The sequence below is a fragment of the Trachypithecus francoisi genome, unplaced genomic scaffold (assembly GCF_009764315.1).
Source record: "Trachypithecus francoisi isolate TF-2019V2 unplaced genomic scaffold, Tfra_2.0 Lachesis_group9, whole genome shotgun sequence".
Lineage (NCBI taxonomy): Eukaryota > Metazoa > Chordata > Mammalia > Primates > Cercopithecidae > Trachypithecus > Trachypithecus francoisi.
The window spans coordinates 51,180,790-51,197,465 of record NW_022681474.1 but is presented as its reverse complement, the minus strand read 5'-3'; the positions used below and the strand labels follow the sequence as shown (position 1 = coordinate 51,197,465).

General features: G+C 40.9%; 1 protein-coding gene and 1 non-coding gene across 7 annotated transcripts in view; both read right to left on the bottom strand.

Annotated features, from left to right (window-relative positions):
- Positions 1 to 16,676, bottom strand: part of BMPR1A (bone morphogenetic protein receptor type 1A) — a 166,046-nt gene that overhangs the window by 28,167 nt on the left and 121,203 nt on the right. For all 6 annotated transcript variants that reach the window (XM_033209015.1, XM_033209016.1, XM_033209011.1 and 3 more), the window contains 2 exons: positions 6,932 to 7,094; positions 4,640 to 4,742 (listed from right to left, as the gene is read on the bottom strand). In XM_033209015.1, the coding sequence (XP_033064906.1) occupies positions 4,640 to 4,742; positions 6,932 to 7,094 (266 nt within the window). The remainder of the gene's footprint in view (positions 1 to 4,639; positions 4,743 to 6,931; positions 7,095 to 16,676) is intronic.
- On the bottom strand, positions 7,431 to 7,595 carry LOC117082932. Its single transcript, XR_004436853.1, has one exon. It is a non-coding gene; the product is annotated as a U1 spliceosomal RNA (small nuclear RNA).

Below are 16,676 nucleotides of genomic sequence, written 5' to 3'. Positions count from 1 at the left end.
CTTATTTCCTTTCAATATCTCCCACAATAATTATGTCCTAAAGTAATATATAACTGTCCAAAGATAAGTACATAAAAATTCTTTTATTTCCTATAACTGTATGTCCTTAAGTCTTATAAAATTATTCGTTTATCATAATTAGCATAAAATTGATCAAAAATATATATGTTACAATCTTTATTAAATACAAACTTAAGAAAATGTTATTGGAAAAGGCCTTTTTTTCTTTTTCTCTTTTTTTTTTATGATACAAGATCTGGCTGGCTATCACTCTGCACACTAGAGTGGAGTTGCATGATCTCAGCTCACTATGACCTCTGCCTCCCGAGCTCAAGTCATTCCTCCCACCTCAGCCTTTTTTTTTTCCTTTTTTTTTTTGGAGACGGAGTCTTGCTGTCACCCAGGCTAGAGTGCAGTGGTGCTATCTCGGCTCACTGCAACCTCCACCTCCCGAGTTCAAATGATTCTCCTGCCTCAAGCCTCCCAAGTAGCTGGGATTACAGGAGTGTGCCACCACGCCCAGCTAATTTTTATAATTTTAGTAGAGACAGGGTTTCACCACATTGGCCAGGCTATTTGTGAAACTTCTGACCTCAGGTGATCCGCCTGCCTTGGCCTCCCAAAGGGTTAGAATTACAGGCGTGAGCCACCAGGCCCAGCTAATTTTTATAGAGATGTGGTTCTGCCATGTTGCCCAGGCTGGTCTCAAACTTGTGAGCTCAAGCGATCTGCCCACCTCGGCCTCCGGAAGTGTTGGGATTACAGGCGTGAACCACTGCACCTGGCCAGGAATTTCTTAATGATATGGATGGGCCTTTAAAAAAAAATCAGTTCATGAAGTCATGGATAAATATTACTTACTGCTAGAGTGAGAAGATTCATCATTAATTTTATTCTTATTTTTCCTTTTGTCGTCATCAAGACAATTTATTCACATAAGCAAGATAATAATGGAAGGAGATTATTATACCATTGTCCCATAATTTTCTTTTTTTTTTTTGAGATGGAGTTTCACTCTTGTTGCCCAGGTTGGAGTGCAACGGCACGACTTCAGCTCACTGCAACCTCCACCTCCTCCTCCTGTGTTCAAGTAATTCTCCTGTCTCAGTCTCCCAAGTAGCTGGGATTAAAGGCATACGCCACCACGCCCAGCTACGTTTTGTATTTTCAGTAGAGACAGGTGTCGCCATGTTGATTAGGCTGGTCTCTAAGTCCTGACCTCAGGTGATCCACCTGCCTCGGCCTCCCAAAGTGCTGGGATTACAGGCTTAGGCCACCGCACCACCTCGACCAGCCCATAATTGTTTAAAGTCCTTCCAAAGCATATGCTAAAAGTGCCATAAAGATCCTATCAACAAAAATTATTTTCAATGATCCAGCAACTTGGTTGAAAGCAAACAATTGAAAACCATCTGTCATGTAAATACTTACTTGATATTCCCACATAGCCTACATTGATGCTTTTACTTCGAATTATAACATAATTTGGAAACCTCAAGTTTTACACCTCAGGCCTTCTATTTGTAAACTAGGAGGGGTTGACTATGAAAAGTGACTAAGGGAAAGAGAACTGCTTGAGAAGTTCTGTTCTCAGGCACAGAAATATTCAGCAACAGGACCTACGCAAGTTTAGGATCCAAAAACTGATTCCCTTAATACTATCAACGTGCCCGTTACCCTTGTATAATATAACACAGTCTGAGTTACACTGTGTTTAACAGAGCACGAAGACTGCTCTGTGAAAGAATCAATATGGTCAAAGCTAACATCTATTAAGCCCTTACTATGTGCCAATTGTGCTAAACTATTCACATACGTATCATTTGATCCTTACAGTAATTCCTTCATTTCTTTGGGAGAAAACAAGAAAGCAGAGCACCTTGTCCAAAGGTTCACAGCAGTATACAGATTTGAACAGCCTGTCAAGTTTAACAACTAACTTACAATGGTGAATTCAGTTTAGGACAGGCCTACTCTAGGGGCCTGTTGAACACTGGTTATTACTGCTGGGCTCAGTACCCTAACCATAGCTCTTTCTTTAATTTTTTAAGTGATTAAAAAATGTATAGTATATGTGGTTGACAAATATGCAAACAGCCTAAAACTGGAAGAAACAACTAAATTAGCATCCTTTAAATCCTGACCAATTAGAGCAAAGGATTAATGCTTGTAAGATAAAATTCATATAGACAAGTATGTAACAACTGTATAGGAAAACCTCATTCCATTCCCATCTACTTATTTGTGTGAAGAAACCAACAGCACCAAAGAAGAGTGGAGGAGATGTGGCTCAGCAGCAGCATCAGTGAGTGACATGGGGATTTTAACTTACAGAAAGCTCAATGGTTTAAGAATATGGAGTGACTGCCAAACATCTAACACAAGACTGTGTTTAGAAAAAGGGAACAGGACTATTTACTCTCTACTTTTTTCCTTGGTCATACCACACTCAATTCTGCATATTATACTGAGGAAGTGGAGAGTGAATAACTCTAAAGCTGATCATATAAGGAGCAGGTGAGGTCACTATGAACTATTACTTTCACTGGGTAAAGACTAGCAGGATGAAGCACATTTTTTTTAGTTAGTAAAGGGCTGTCATCTTAAAAAGATTAGGTTTGGGCCGGGTGCGGTGGCTCAAGCCTGTAATCCCAGCACTTAGGGAGGCCGAGACGGGCGGATCACAAGGTCAGGAGATCGAGACCATCCTGGCTAACACGGTGAAACCCTGTCTCTACTAAAAAATACAAAAAAAAACTAGCTGGGCGAGGTGGCGGGCGCCTGTAGTCCCAGCTACTCGGGAGGCTGAGGCAGGAGAATGGCGGGAACCCGGGAGGCGGAGCTTGCAGTGAGCTGAAATCCGGCCACTGCACTCCAGCCTGGGCGACAGAGCGAGACTCCGTCTCAAAAAAAAAAAAAAAGATTAGGTTTGTTCTCTATGGTCTGAAGAGTCAGACATGAAGACAGATTTGCAGTCATTTACAAAGAGGGTGATTCCAAACATTAGCCGAGAGGTTGAAACATATAACCTTTAAGGTTTCTATCCATCCTGAGAATTTCTTTTCTTTCTTTTTTTTTTGAGACGGAGTCTCACTCTGTCGCCCAGGCTGGAGTGCAGTGGTGTCATCTCGGCTCACTGCAAGCTCCACCTCCCGGGTTCACACCACTGTCCTGCCTCAGCCTCCCGAGTAGCGGGGACTACAGACGCCCGCCACCACACCCAGCTAATTTTTTGTATTTTTAGTAGAGACAGGGTTTCACCGTGTTAGCCAGGACGGTCTCCATCTCCTGACCTCGTGATCTGCCCGTCTCGGCTTCCCAAAGTGCTGGGATCACAGGCGTGAGCCACTGCGCCCAGCCCCCATCCTAAGAATTTCCAAATAATAGGAACAATTTCCTAACATAGCTGAGATTTAAATTATGCACAAACAATTCTATCTGGAGCTGGTTTTCAGAAACACTGAAGGATCTCCTGGGACAAAATTACTATACAGAATTTGAAGAGATCAGGTTTATAACCCAGAGCCATCAGGATGCTCATGAACTATTACCATCCTGATTCCTTCATTGCTGCTTTGCTAAAGCAGCTCCACTGACACCTCCTTACAAGGCCTTAACATTTTTTTTTTCAACTTTAGAGGTTGCCCTAGAGTTTTCAGTGTATCTTTAACATTTCTAAGTTGCCTCAGAGTGATACAAAGGTTACTGCCACTATCTTAAAAGTCTTTTCAATAGATTTTATAATCTACAAATAAGTGTGACAATATAATTTTTTTTGCAGTCATGACAACCTAGGATGATTGAAAACATTTTACTTTTTTAAAGTAAAATAATCTGAAACTTAAATTACCATAATCATGTTACTTGAATAAAATTTATTTTTAAAGAAATGTTAGCTGCCATTATTGTGATAAGAAAGTTTAGAAACTTGTCCTCACTGAAAATTGTAATCAGTAGCCAGAGACGGTTGAGATTTAAAAAAAGAAAAAAGAAAATTTTTTTTTTTTTGGAGACAGGATCTTGCTCTGTGGCCCAGGCTGGAGTGCCGTGGAACAATCTCGGCTCACTGTAACCTCGGCCTCCCAGGCTTAAGCAATTCTTCTGCCTCAGCCTCCCAAGTAGAGAACACAGAAAATTGTAATCAGGCTGGGCACAGTGGCTCACACCTGTAATCCCAGCACTTTGGGGGGCCAATGTGGGCAGATTGTTTGAGCCCAGGAGTTTGAGACCAGCCTGGGCAACGTGGTGAAACCTGGTCTCTACAAAAAATACAAAAATTAGGCAGGTATAGTGGCATGCACCTATAGTCTCAGCTATTCGGGAGGCTGGCTTGAGGTTGCAGTGAGCAGAGATCGCAGCACTGCACTCCAGCCTGGGCAACAGAGCCAGGTGCCGTCTATGGAAATAAAAAAGGAAAAAAAGGAAATTGTAATCAAACAATTAGCTTTTCAGAAATGATTTAGTTATAAACTCTACATATGAATACAGGACAGAATCTAGACAGAACGTATTCCTCCAACATATTTACTGACGTGAACATACAGCCATGTGTACGCAGCCATGTTTCTCCTAGGGGGAAATTGATGCTTTTGTGGGGCCCCTCCCTTCTTTGTCTCATGGGTCCCAAAGTATATCTTACTTTGCACTGAAAATCAGATCCTTCATATTTCATACACCCTGAAGCTAATGTGGTTTCTCCCTGGTCATCTTCTTCTATGATGGCAAAGCAATGTCCATTAGTTCTAAAACAGAAAAAAAAAAAAAAAACAAAAACATAAATTCACATAGAAAGTACTAATGAAATTTAAGTCTAAATGTGAAAAGGTACAGACAGCATTTAATACTTTGTTTTGTGATTCAGAATTGCATTCACATTTGATTTACTGGCAAAACCAAAGCGGTTTTAAGACAAATGAAAATTAAGTCTGAGCTAAGATCTAAAAGGCCAGTGACAACCCTTTGTCAAGCAGAAAAGGATTTCGATTAAACAAGTCCTCCACGTGGGAGTTATGTGACTTTTCTTCGCTAATCACAGTTATGTGATCACAGAAAGCTGATTTATAAAATTTTATAAGGTAAGTCATGTTTTGAAAATACACTTTAGGCCGGGCGCGGTGGCTCACGCCTGTAATCCCAGCACTTTGGGAGGCCGAGACGGGCGGATCACGAGGTCAGGAGATCGAGACCATCCTGGCGAACACGGTGAAACCCCGTCTCTACTAAAAAATACAAAAAAACTAGCCGGGCGAGGTGGCGGGCGCCTGTAGTCCCAGCTATTCCGGAGGCTGAGGCAGGAGAATGGCGGGAACCCGGGAGGTGGAGCTTGCCGTGAGCTGAGATCCGGCCACTGCACTCCAGCCTGGGCGGCAGAGCGAGACTCCGTCTCAAAAAAAAAAAAAAAAAAAAGAAAATACACTTTAAAATAACTTTGTCTCTTTTTACCCATTTTTTCAGTACTCCCATATTGTATATGATAATAGATAAAAACAAACTTTTCTCTGACATATACAGATAGGCTTAATGACCGAAAAAGGGGGGACTGAAAGGCACCTTTTACTGAATATGATGGCAAAACAGGGAGAGGACTTTTGAATAAATTTTCAATAAATTTACATATATATATTTAATGAAATTCTTATCTTAGTGTTAGCATCCTGGAGTTTCCCCTTAATATATTCATATAGACTTCAACAGGTCTGGGAGAAATTTCTAAAAGCTTTTTCTGCGCTCCTATTTATTGTTAATATCAGGAATTGTGCTGCTTCTACTTAGAAGAATTTTGCAGAATTCTTTGTTTTCTGTTAGGAGAAAATGTTAAGTGTGGGGCAGAATTCTGCTAAAATGGATGATTCAGTTTTACTCTGGGTTACTAAGCTACTAACAGACAGCCCATTACATCAGGCAGGTACTACAGACAAGAAGTTTAGCAAAAGATTATTTGGTGACACAGCGGAGAGCAGTTCCCTGCTGGTAAACTCCCAGGAAGGTGTAAATGGAAAACTAGTCACAGTCAGCCACGCAGAGTCCACCACCACCAGGGGACAAGCAGCAAACCTAAGACACGATGACCATCACATAGGTTCAAGAGTTTACGCGTAAAGTTTCATGCTTTCTATCTGGTCCATTCAAGGAGCATACAATTATTAAAAGTACAAAACATGACATTCATTACTGCCTCTATAACAAGGAGACAATTCAGGTTGAGTTGTTCAGGCAATTTTTTTTTGGTCTTATTAAGTCAATATGTCAGTGTTTCCAACAAATATGGACTAGAATTACATGATCATATATTAAACATGTTGTGTAGTTAATATGAAATACAGTAGAAAAATTATAAATCAGATTTGGATTGGTAAATTCACAGGTAAGAAAAAAGTTTAAAATTAATTAACACAATATGATTAATATATATCTGCAGAATATTTCAACCAATTAAAAAGTAGGAGGCCAGGAGACAGTTCACACTAGTAATCCCAGCACTTCGGGAAGCTGAGGTGGAAGGATTGCTTGAGCCCAGGAGTTTGAGACCAGCCTGGGCAAAATAGCAAGACCCTGTCTATAGAAGAAGTAGGAGGCTGTCGGTGAGTTTTTCGATTTTTTTTTTTTTTTTTTTTTGGTAATCTCTAAGTTTTCTGAAATGACTTCAAGATTAAAAGATCATTAAAAAACTCAGATGTTAAAAAAAATACTAGATCCCTTTGAATTTATTTTAAAAGCTGCATTATAACATAATTCTAATATAGTAACTCACCTATCAATCATTTAATGGAGTAATGTTCTAATATACAAAACACAAGGCTTTTTGGCTTTCTGGAAAGATATCATATATGAAGGAAAAAAAAAACCTTAGACAAGTTTAATAATTCTTAAAATAGCACTAAATGCAACTCTATTCTCCTAACTCTTAAGAAGGGCTGCATAAAATACTTACATGCATGTGTTATTAATAGCATCATCCGGGCAGTGCCCTGAGCAATAGCACTTTAAAAAAGGCAAGGTATCCTCTGGTGCTAAGGTTACTCCATTTTCTGACTTTTTCTGGTCGGAGTCTGATTTCATCCCAGTGCCATGGAGCATACTGTCTAGATTCTGTCCTGCATTCAAATATGGAATTTGTAAGTAAATCATTTCTGAAAAGCTCATTGTTTGATTATAATTTTCAATGAGAAAAGGTTGCTAAGCTTTCTTATCACAATAATTGTAGCTAACATGTTTCTTGAGACATATAAATTTCATTCATACAACAAACAGACATTTCTTAATAAGTTATTATGCACAGAATTACTGCACTAGGTATTGTGGGGTATATGAAGACAGCTATATCACAATTTTTGCACTAGTGAAAGACAAAGAAGAGTGGTGCAAGGCAGAATACAGTCAAATCTTGTTTTTTATATTTTTAAAATAACTTTAAAAAATTTTAATTTAACCAGGGGAAAGCATGAACGCAGTCCCTCACTATCACAATTATGCAGTTGAGTTTCCCACATTTGGGGAAATCACAGGGGTCAGCACATCTGGAGTGCAATGAATAAGCCTCACCCTGGGAATACCACCTTCGTGACCCTGGTCTCTCCCTTGTCAGGTAAAAGTATATAGTCATCACTTGTAAGAAAGGTACAAAATGGGGAGAGACTTCAGAGAAGTCTGTGAGAGTTTCCAACCATTAAATAGAGACAAGTTATGATTCTTCTCTCAACTCTTTGGTTCAAAACTTGTGACTGGCTTTCCTTTATTTGTGCCTCTATGTGGAAAAGGAGTTACTAAGCATCTTGCTTTGGCCTTTAATTGCTTAAGTAAGGAAATCATGAGAGCATGGGAACCAATCATGTTATCTGGAGACTTTTACCTCAAGGTCATTGGTTTGAATGCAGACCATGCTGGCAGAAAGTGAAGGTTATAGAAGGGCAGCAGTTAGCTCACAGAAATGGAACTATGTTCTTACACGAGAGTCTAGTAGCCTGCAGTGACAGATACTGTCATATCTGGTACTAAATCTTTCAGGTTGGAAGCAGAACAGTACTAAGAAGACTGTTCTAGTAATTACTTCCTCTCTCTGACTCAGCTAGGCCATTCTTTGTGGGTTACTCTCAAGGGAATAAAAGGCAGAACCAAACAGACAAGTGTATATGTATTTCATTATAAATGTTAAATAACTGGTTCAAGACACAACAGACTTGACATTACATTTAACATACTGATAAGACAAACTACTGAAAAGACAAAAAATAGCACATATGCACACACTGATAACAGAAAAAGCGCTGCTAAATAGTGTTTTGTGTTGTGGTGATTCCATGCCTTCAGTTTTAATAATCTTCATTTTTTTTTTTTTTTTTTGGAGACATAGTCTCACTCTATTGCCCAGGCTGGAGTATAGTGATGTGATCATAGCTCACTGCAGCCTCAACCTCCCAGGCTCAAGTGATCCTCCCACCTCAGCCTCTAGAGTAGCTGGGACCAAGGGCACACACCACCAGGCCTGGCTAATTTTTAAATTCTTTGTAGGGACAAGGGCTCCCTATATTGCTCAGGTTGGTCTTGAACTCCTGGGCTCAAGCGATCCTCCCGCCTCAACCTTCCAAAGTGCTGGGAATACAGGCGCGAGCTACCATATCTGGCCAATAACCTTCACTTTCTTATGCGGAATATTTAGTAAAGGAATTCGCTACTGAATGACTATATATTAACAAACAATAGGAGAGAAAACTTTTTTTTTTTTTTTTGGAGATAGAGTCTCCTCTGTCACCCAGGCTGGAGTGCAGTGGTGCAATCTTGGCTCACTGCAACCTCCGCCTCCCAGGTTCAAGCAATTCTCCTGCCTCAGCCTCCCGAGTAGCTGGGATTACAGGCACCCCTCACCATGCCTGGCTAATTTTTTTGTATTTTGTTGGTAGAGATGGGGTTTCACCATGTTGGCCAGGCTGGTCTCAAACTCGTGACCTCAAATGATCCACCTGCCTCAGCCTCCCAAAGTGCTGGGATTATGGGCGTGAGCCACTGTGCCCGGCCAGGAGAGAAAACACTTAAAAAAAAAAAAAAAAAAAAAGATGAAGTTTGTGTACATAAATATATTACTGATCCCCGTGCCTCCTCCCCCTCCCCACATTCTTCTTTCAGAAATAAATTCCGTAATATAATGTCAAGGCTTCCGTTGCACCTGATAGCTACAAAGCAGAAAGACCCCATTTATGTTAGAAACATCAGCTGTAAAAGATGGGGTAGGGGGAAGCAGGAGGTACAGGAAGGGAAGAAATCCACTGAGCAGGGAATGAGGAGACTGGGATTCTGTTTTACTGTGGGCCTACCCCACTTTACCCAGCTGGATGGTCTTGGGCAAGCCATGTCACTTGTCCAGGCTTCATTTACTCTATAAGGCTATGGGAGTAGAGGACAGGTGAGGTCACCTACCCAGCTTTAAAAACCTATTACGTTAACAGAAGACACCAATTCAGCTCTGGAGAACAAACAATATATCACAGTAATTAATTTTTCAAAAATCTAGTGACACAGAAAAAGCAGTTTAGTGTGGCAGAAATGTCACTTAACAGCAAGAAGTGAAGGGTTCAAGTCCCAGTTATGGACACAGATAAGTTTCTCTCTGAACCTCAGCTCTCTATCTATAGAAAATGGTGATAATAATTCCTGCCTAATTCAAATCAAGAGATCATAGGTAGATCAAATGAATATCTACTAAAGTGCTTAACTACATGTAAAAGAGTATACAAATAAGATGTTACTAATAACAAAGATCATAACACTAAAAGATCACTGATACATGAAAAACTCGAAGTTACATGAAACTTCCTAGAATACAATTTGAATTTATGAGACAAAAAACTCAATTACAATAGTTGGATCTGGAGCTTATATTATTGCCAAATATTCAACAGAATACTTATTAGGGGTCTATTATGTGCAGGCAAGGTATTAAATGCTAGAAACACAAAGATGTGGCATCAAAACCATGTATGTGGCCTTGAGAAACTTGGTGGGAAGCAGAGGGGGAATAAGCACAAAAGCAAATAAATACAAAGTGAAAAGTGACTAAATACAAGGCCGGGTGCGGTGGCTCACACCTGTAATCCCAGCACTTTAGGAGGCCAAGGCAGGTGGATCACCTGAGGTTAGGATTTCAAGACCAGCCTGGTCAACATGGTGAAACCCTTTCTCTACTAAAAATATTTAAAAATTAGCTGGACATGGTGGCGGGCGCCTGTAATCCCACTATTCGGGTGACTGAGGCAGGAGAATCACTTGAACCTGGGAGATGGAGGTTGCAGTGAGCAGAGATCAAGCCATTGCACTTCAGCCTGGGTGACAAGAGCAAAACTCCATCTCAAAAAAAAAAAAGTGACAAAATATGGAGGTGTCATGTAAACAAAGGAAAAGGCTCATCCTAGGTGTCAAATTCAAACCAATCTTAGGTGTCAAAAGTAATGAAATCTAAGCTACATCTTAAAAACTTGCAAGATTCCACCAAGTGGATATTGAATATAAACAAAAGTAGCAGGCCAAGAGCCTCTCTGCACTGTCCCTAGGTGACAGCGACCACTCTGTTGATGGTTCCTGGATGTACCCCTCTAGCCACGACCTGCCTAGGCATCTCCTGACTGACTTGTCCTAAATGAACTTTTGATTTGCCTCAGACCTGGTCTTGGCAAAGTCTTTTGGCTCAACCTCCAAAATGTACATCAATTGTTTTCATTTTTCTCCACCTCTGCTGCTGTCACCAAGGCCCATCACATCATGCCTCTACCAAGGTAAGAAGTCTCCAACTCGTCTCTCTGCTTCTGCTCTTGGTCCCTGCTACCCACAGAGCAGCCGGAGACATTTTATAAACACAAATCTGTTACTCCTATTTAAAACCAACCAATGGCTCCACAACGCAGTCAGAATAAAATCCAACCTCCACTGTGTGCTCCCAGGGCCCAGCAGGATCTGGATCCTGCAGGCCTCACCATCATCACTTCACTTGCCACATGGCCTTCTGTCAGTTCTGAACATGTCAATCTCTCCCCACCCATAAGTCCCATATATTTACAAAGAATAAATTACGAGTCCTGGGGTGGACTGGGGGTATGCATAGGTTATATTTCAAAACACACACAAAATATTTAATAGCTTACATGCTCAAGTATAACATCTCAGAAAAAGATGAAAACATATACATACAAAGATATAGTTACAAGAGACACATGACTATACACAGGCACATTTACAGGTCCTTGTCATAAATGGCAATTTTTGGTATCAATGATTTTACTAGATTTTTATTCCTGGCTAAGTACTTTTTCATACTTTCCAAATAATTTATTGGCTTCCTTTTTCTACAGCAAATAAATGCCCTCTGCCCTAAGCTTAAGATAAAATGTCTACAACAGAACTCAGATGGCAAACAGTTGGTGAGACCAATGGGCTACTGATGCACTATACATGTGAGCTAATCAGCAATGGTAGCCTAATGAATTCTGTAACAATAGTTGCATCATTAATTAAATAGAAACCAGGAAGACATCAGCAGGAGGAAAGTCAAGTACAAGGAGGCAAGAACTAGGGAAAAGGTGGCATGTCTACAACTGTGCTGTCCCATATGGTAGACCCTAGCCACACGTGACTTAAAATGTAGGTGAATTAAAATGAAGTAAAATTAAAAATCAGTTTCTCACCCACACTAGTCACAACTCAAGTGCTCAAAAGCCACATTTGGCTAGTAGCTATCACATAAGACAGCAGAGACATAGAAAACAGGTATTGGTTTTGTAGGCCCCAAGGTCTCTGTCACAACTATTCAATTCTGCTGATACAATGCAAAATCAGCCGGACAACATGTACAAAAATGAGCATGGGTGTGTTCCAATAAAATTCTTATGAATAATAAAATTTGAGTTTCATATAATTTTCATGTGTCATGAAATATTCTCTTGATTTTTCTTCAATCACTTAAAAATGCAAAAAACATCATTCTTCACTCATGAGCAGCACAAAATGAAGCAATGCGCTGGATTTAGTTTGTGGGCTATAGTTTGCAAATTACTGATACAGAAATTTCCCTCACCAAAGTTAGTTCTATCGTACTATGTTGGTCTAGGGGGAAAATTAAAGGAAGAAGAAAAGACTTTGTGTCAGGACCAGAAAGCATAGAAATGGGCTTTTCACATCTGATAGGATAATATGTGAATGATTAGGCTTTTTTTTATGACACTTTTGGAAGGCCAATAAAAAATTATAGTTAGATGTATTTCAGTTGAACATTAAAAATTGCAGTTAATCAGTTAACATTAATCAAAATTGGTTCTGAACCCATTATCAAGAATGAGGTGATTCCGACACATACTGACATACAATGTCATTCATAATGTCACTGAGTGGCAAAAAAAGCTTCTAGAAACATGCATATAGTTATTGCATTAAAAATCATATGCTTGGCCAGGCATAGTGGCTCACACCTGTAATCCCAGCACTTTGGGAGGCCGAGGTAGGTGGATTACCTGAGGTCAGAAGTTTGAGACCAGTCTGGCCAACATGGTGAAACCCTATCTCTACTAAAAATACAACAAATTAGCTGGGCATGGTGCTGGGAGCCTGTAATCCCAGCTACTCGGGAGGCTGAGGCAGAGGAATCACTTGAACCAGGGAGGTAGAGGTTGCAGTGAGCCGAGATTACGCCGCTGCACTGCAGCCTGGTCAACAGAGTGGGACTCCATCTCCAAAAAAAAAAAATCATATGCTTGCCAGGCATGGTGGCTCACACCTGTAATCCTAGCACTTCGGGAGGCCAGGCAGGTGGGTTGCTTGAGCTCAGGAGTTCAAGACCAGCCTGGGAAACATGCTGAGACCTGGTCTCTACAAAAAAATTAGAAAAATTGGCTGGGTGTAGTGGAATACACCTGTAGTCCCAGGTACTTGCCCAGCAGGTTGGCAGGGAATGGTGATTCAGGCCTGTAATCCTAGCACTTTGGGAGGCCGAGGTGGGTGGATCACCTGAGCTCAGGAGTTCAAACCAGCCTGGCCAACATGGCAAAACCCTACTAAAAATACAAAAATTAGCCGGATGTGGTGGCGGGCACCTGTAACCCCAGCTACCCGGGAGGCTGAGTTGGAGAATCGCTTGAACCCAGGAGACAGGTTGCAGTGAGCTGAGATCGTGCCACCGCACTCCAGCCTGAGCAACAGAGCAAGACTCTTGTCTCAAACAGAAAGGAAAAAAAAAATCATATGCTCAAATGAAGTTTACACTGTTGAATTCTTTTTATTGCATTATGATCAGAGTATGTGGTCTTTGAGGTATCTTATTCTTTTTTTTTTTTTTTTTCTCACTCTGTCGATCAGGCTGAAGTACAGTGGCATGATCTCCACTCACCGCAACCTCTGCCTTCTGGGTTGAAGCAATTATCCTGCCTCAGCCTCCAGAGTAGCTGGGATACAGGCGCCTGCCACCATGCCTGGCTAATTTTTGTATTTTTAGTAGAGATGGGGTTTCACCATGTTGGCCAGGCTGGTTTTGAACTTCTGACCTCAAGTGATCTGCACGCCTCAGCCTCCCAAAGTGCTGTGATTACAGGCATGAGCCACTGTGCCAGGCCAAGGTATCTTATACTTAATTGAAATATTATTTCAAAACTACCCATGATAATCCAAGGGTGGTGTGGGTGTGGGAGAAGTGCATGGGGGTAGAGAGGAAATAGGCTTGGTCATGAGTTGATACTGTCAAAACTGAGTGACAAGTTCATGGAGTTTCACTATATTATTCTCTCTACTTAGGCATATGCTCAAAATAAGTGTTTTTCCTAAAAGTCGTTTTTGGTGTTTTTCGTTTTTTTGGTGTTTTTGCTCTTGTTGCCCAGGCTGGAGTGCAGTGGCATGATCTCAGCTCACCGCAACCTCTGCCTCCCGGGTTCAAGCGATTCTCCTGCCTCAGCCTCCCGAGTAGCTGGGATTACAGGCACGTGCTACCACGCCTGACTAATTTTCGTATTCTTAGTAGAGATGAGGTTTCTCCCAGGCTGGTCACGAACTCCCGACCTCAGGTGATCTACCCGCCTTGGCCTCCCAGAATGCTGGGATTACAGACATGAGTCACCGTGCCTGGTTTTTTTTTTTTTTTTTCTTTTTTCTATAAATAGTTTAAAATAAGAATGTATTCTCATAGCATTCAAAAATATATATAAATATTGAACCCTACAAGTAAACCAAAAAGGCCTCTTTGGGCCCATCTAATTCCCCTCCCACTCCTTAAACATAACCACTGTTATCTGTTTGGTGTATACGCTTCTTGTCCTTTTTCTATTCATTTACATATATTCTTCCAGAAAACTTTTTATTTTTTTGAGACAGTGTCTCACTCTGTTGCCCAGGGTGGAGTTCAGTGGCCCAGTCTCGACTCACTGCAACCTCCGCCTCCCTGGTTCAAGTGATCCTCCCACCTCAGCCTCCTGAGTAGCTGCAACTACAGGCACACGTCACCATGTCCCGCCAATTTTTGTATTTTTAGTAGAGACAGGGTTTCACCATGTTGGCCAGGCTGGTCTCGAACTCATGAGCCACCACACCCAGCCAGAAACCTTTTATAAAAGTAGAGAAAACTGTACAATGAACCCACACGTACCCATATAGCCCAGCTTTTATGATGATCAATTTATGGCCCTTCTTGTTTCACTCCTTCCCCCTTTCAAGTAATTATGAAGCTAATATCAGATATGTCCTTTTATCTGTAATATTTCAATGTGTATCTCTAAAAGATAAGGACTTAAAAAAAAAACACAATTATCACATCTAAAAAATTAGTAGTAATTCCTTATCCTTACCAATATTATCAAACATCAACGCAATGCTCAAATTTCCAATTACATTATAAATGTTATAAATTGCTTTCTAATTTCCAATTGTATCATAAATGTTACAAATTGCTTTAGTAGTCTCCTTGAATCAGGATCCAAATAAGGTTCACACATCACACCTGGTTGTCTCCAAGTCTCTTAATCTACCAGTTTCTTCTTCCTCTTCCTGACCTTGAGATTTACTTGAACACATTGGGTAACTTGTCCAGTATTTACCAGTATAGCATTTACCACAGTCTGGAATTTCTGATAACATCCTCCTGGCATCATTTAACATGTCCTCTTGTTCTCTATGGATTTTGTAAATGGTAGTTAGCTCGAGAACTGTGCTGTCCAATATGAGACCCACAAGCCACATGTGTCTATTGAGCACTGAAATGCAGCTGCTCTGCATGTTGTGGGGAGGAGAGAACCAAATGTCTGCTTATCTCTGTTTTTAAGGTCTAGATTCACTAATTCAATTAGCATAGTATAAAATAATGTATCTAAATCCTATAATTTCTCTTCTTTTTTTATGACTTGGAATACATCTATGAGATGCTTTCCCTCACCTACTAATTGGATACAGGTGGCACAGTTCATATCAGAAAGGCAAGATTAATGCTTGATTTCCCCCTCTATTTACCAATTTTCAAAATTAATGACTTGAACTAGTTGTTTTCTTTTTTAGAGATAGAGTCTTGCTCTGCTGCCCAGACTAGAGTGCAGTGGCGTGATCATGGGTCGCTGTAGCCTCAAGTTCCTGGACTCAAGTGATCCTCCCGCCTCATCCAGGAATACAGGCACACACCACCACACCCAGCTAATTAAAAAAATTTTTTTTTGTAGAGACCAGCTTTATGTTGCCCAGGCTGGTCTCAACCTCTTTTTTTTTTTTAAAGAGACTCCCAGTTTAGCCATGGATGGTCTCAAACTCTTGAGGCTCAAGTTATCCTCCTGCCTTGGCCCCCCAAAGTGTTGGCACATACAGGTGTAAGTCATAGCCCCCAGCCTTAACTAGTTTTTTTCTAAAGTGTCATTACAAATGCATGGATTTAAACATACTTGATTTGTTTGAATCCACTGCAATTAGTGTCCAATTCAAGCCTGTCACTGAATCCTTTGAACTTGTCTCCTTGCTTTCTGGCCAAGATACCAAGATCACCTTGCTCTTTCCCTGTCAAACTTAAACTCAAGTGATTTCTCCAAGGAGTTCTAGATCCTTAGTGAAAAAAGATAATCAGATACTACAAATGCGTTGTTTTTTGTTTTTTTTTTTTTGAGACGGAGTCTCGCTCTGCTCACTCTTTCGCCCAGGCTGGAGTGCAGTGGCCGGATCTCAGCTCACTGCAAGCTCCACCTCCCGGGTTCACGCCATTCTCCTGCCTCAGCCTCCCGAGTAGCTGGGACTACAGGTGCCCGCCACCTCACCCGGCTAGTTTTTTGTATTTTTTGGTAGAGACGGGGTTTCACCATGTTAGCCAGGATGGTCTCCATCTGCTGACCTCGTGATCCGCCCGTCTCGGCCTCCCAAAGTGCTGGGATTACAGGCTTGAGCCACCGCGACCGGCCTACAAATGGGTTGTTACAGGTGCTTGTTGCTACTGGGTTGGTCAGTGTAAAAATGTATGGCTAAGAAAGTAGTTTTGCAACATGCTCTTTTCACTTTAACTGTATTCATCCATTAAACAAAAATGTACTGAGTACACAGTGCTAGCCACTGTTTTAAGCCCTGGGTGACTAGAAGAGTAAACAAAACAAAGTCCCATATATATTAAAGCTTACAGTCTTGGACAGAGAAAGACAATAAAGACGAATAAATACTGACATTTGGTGCTATTTTAATATTTATTCATA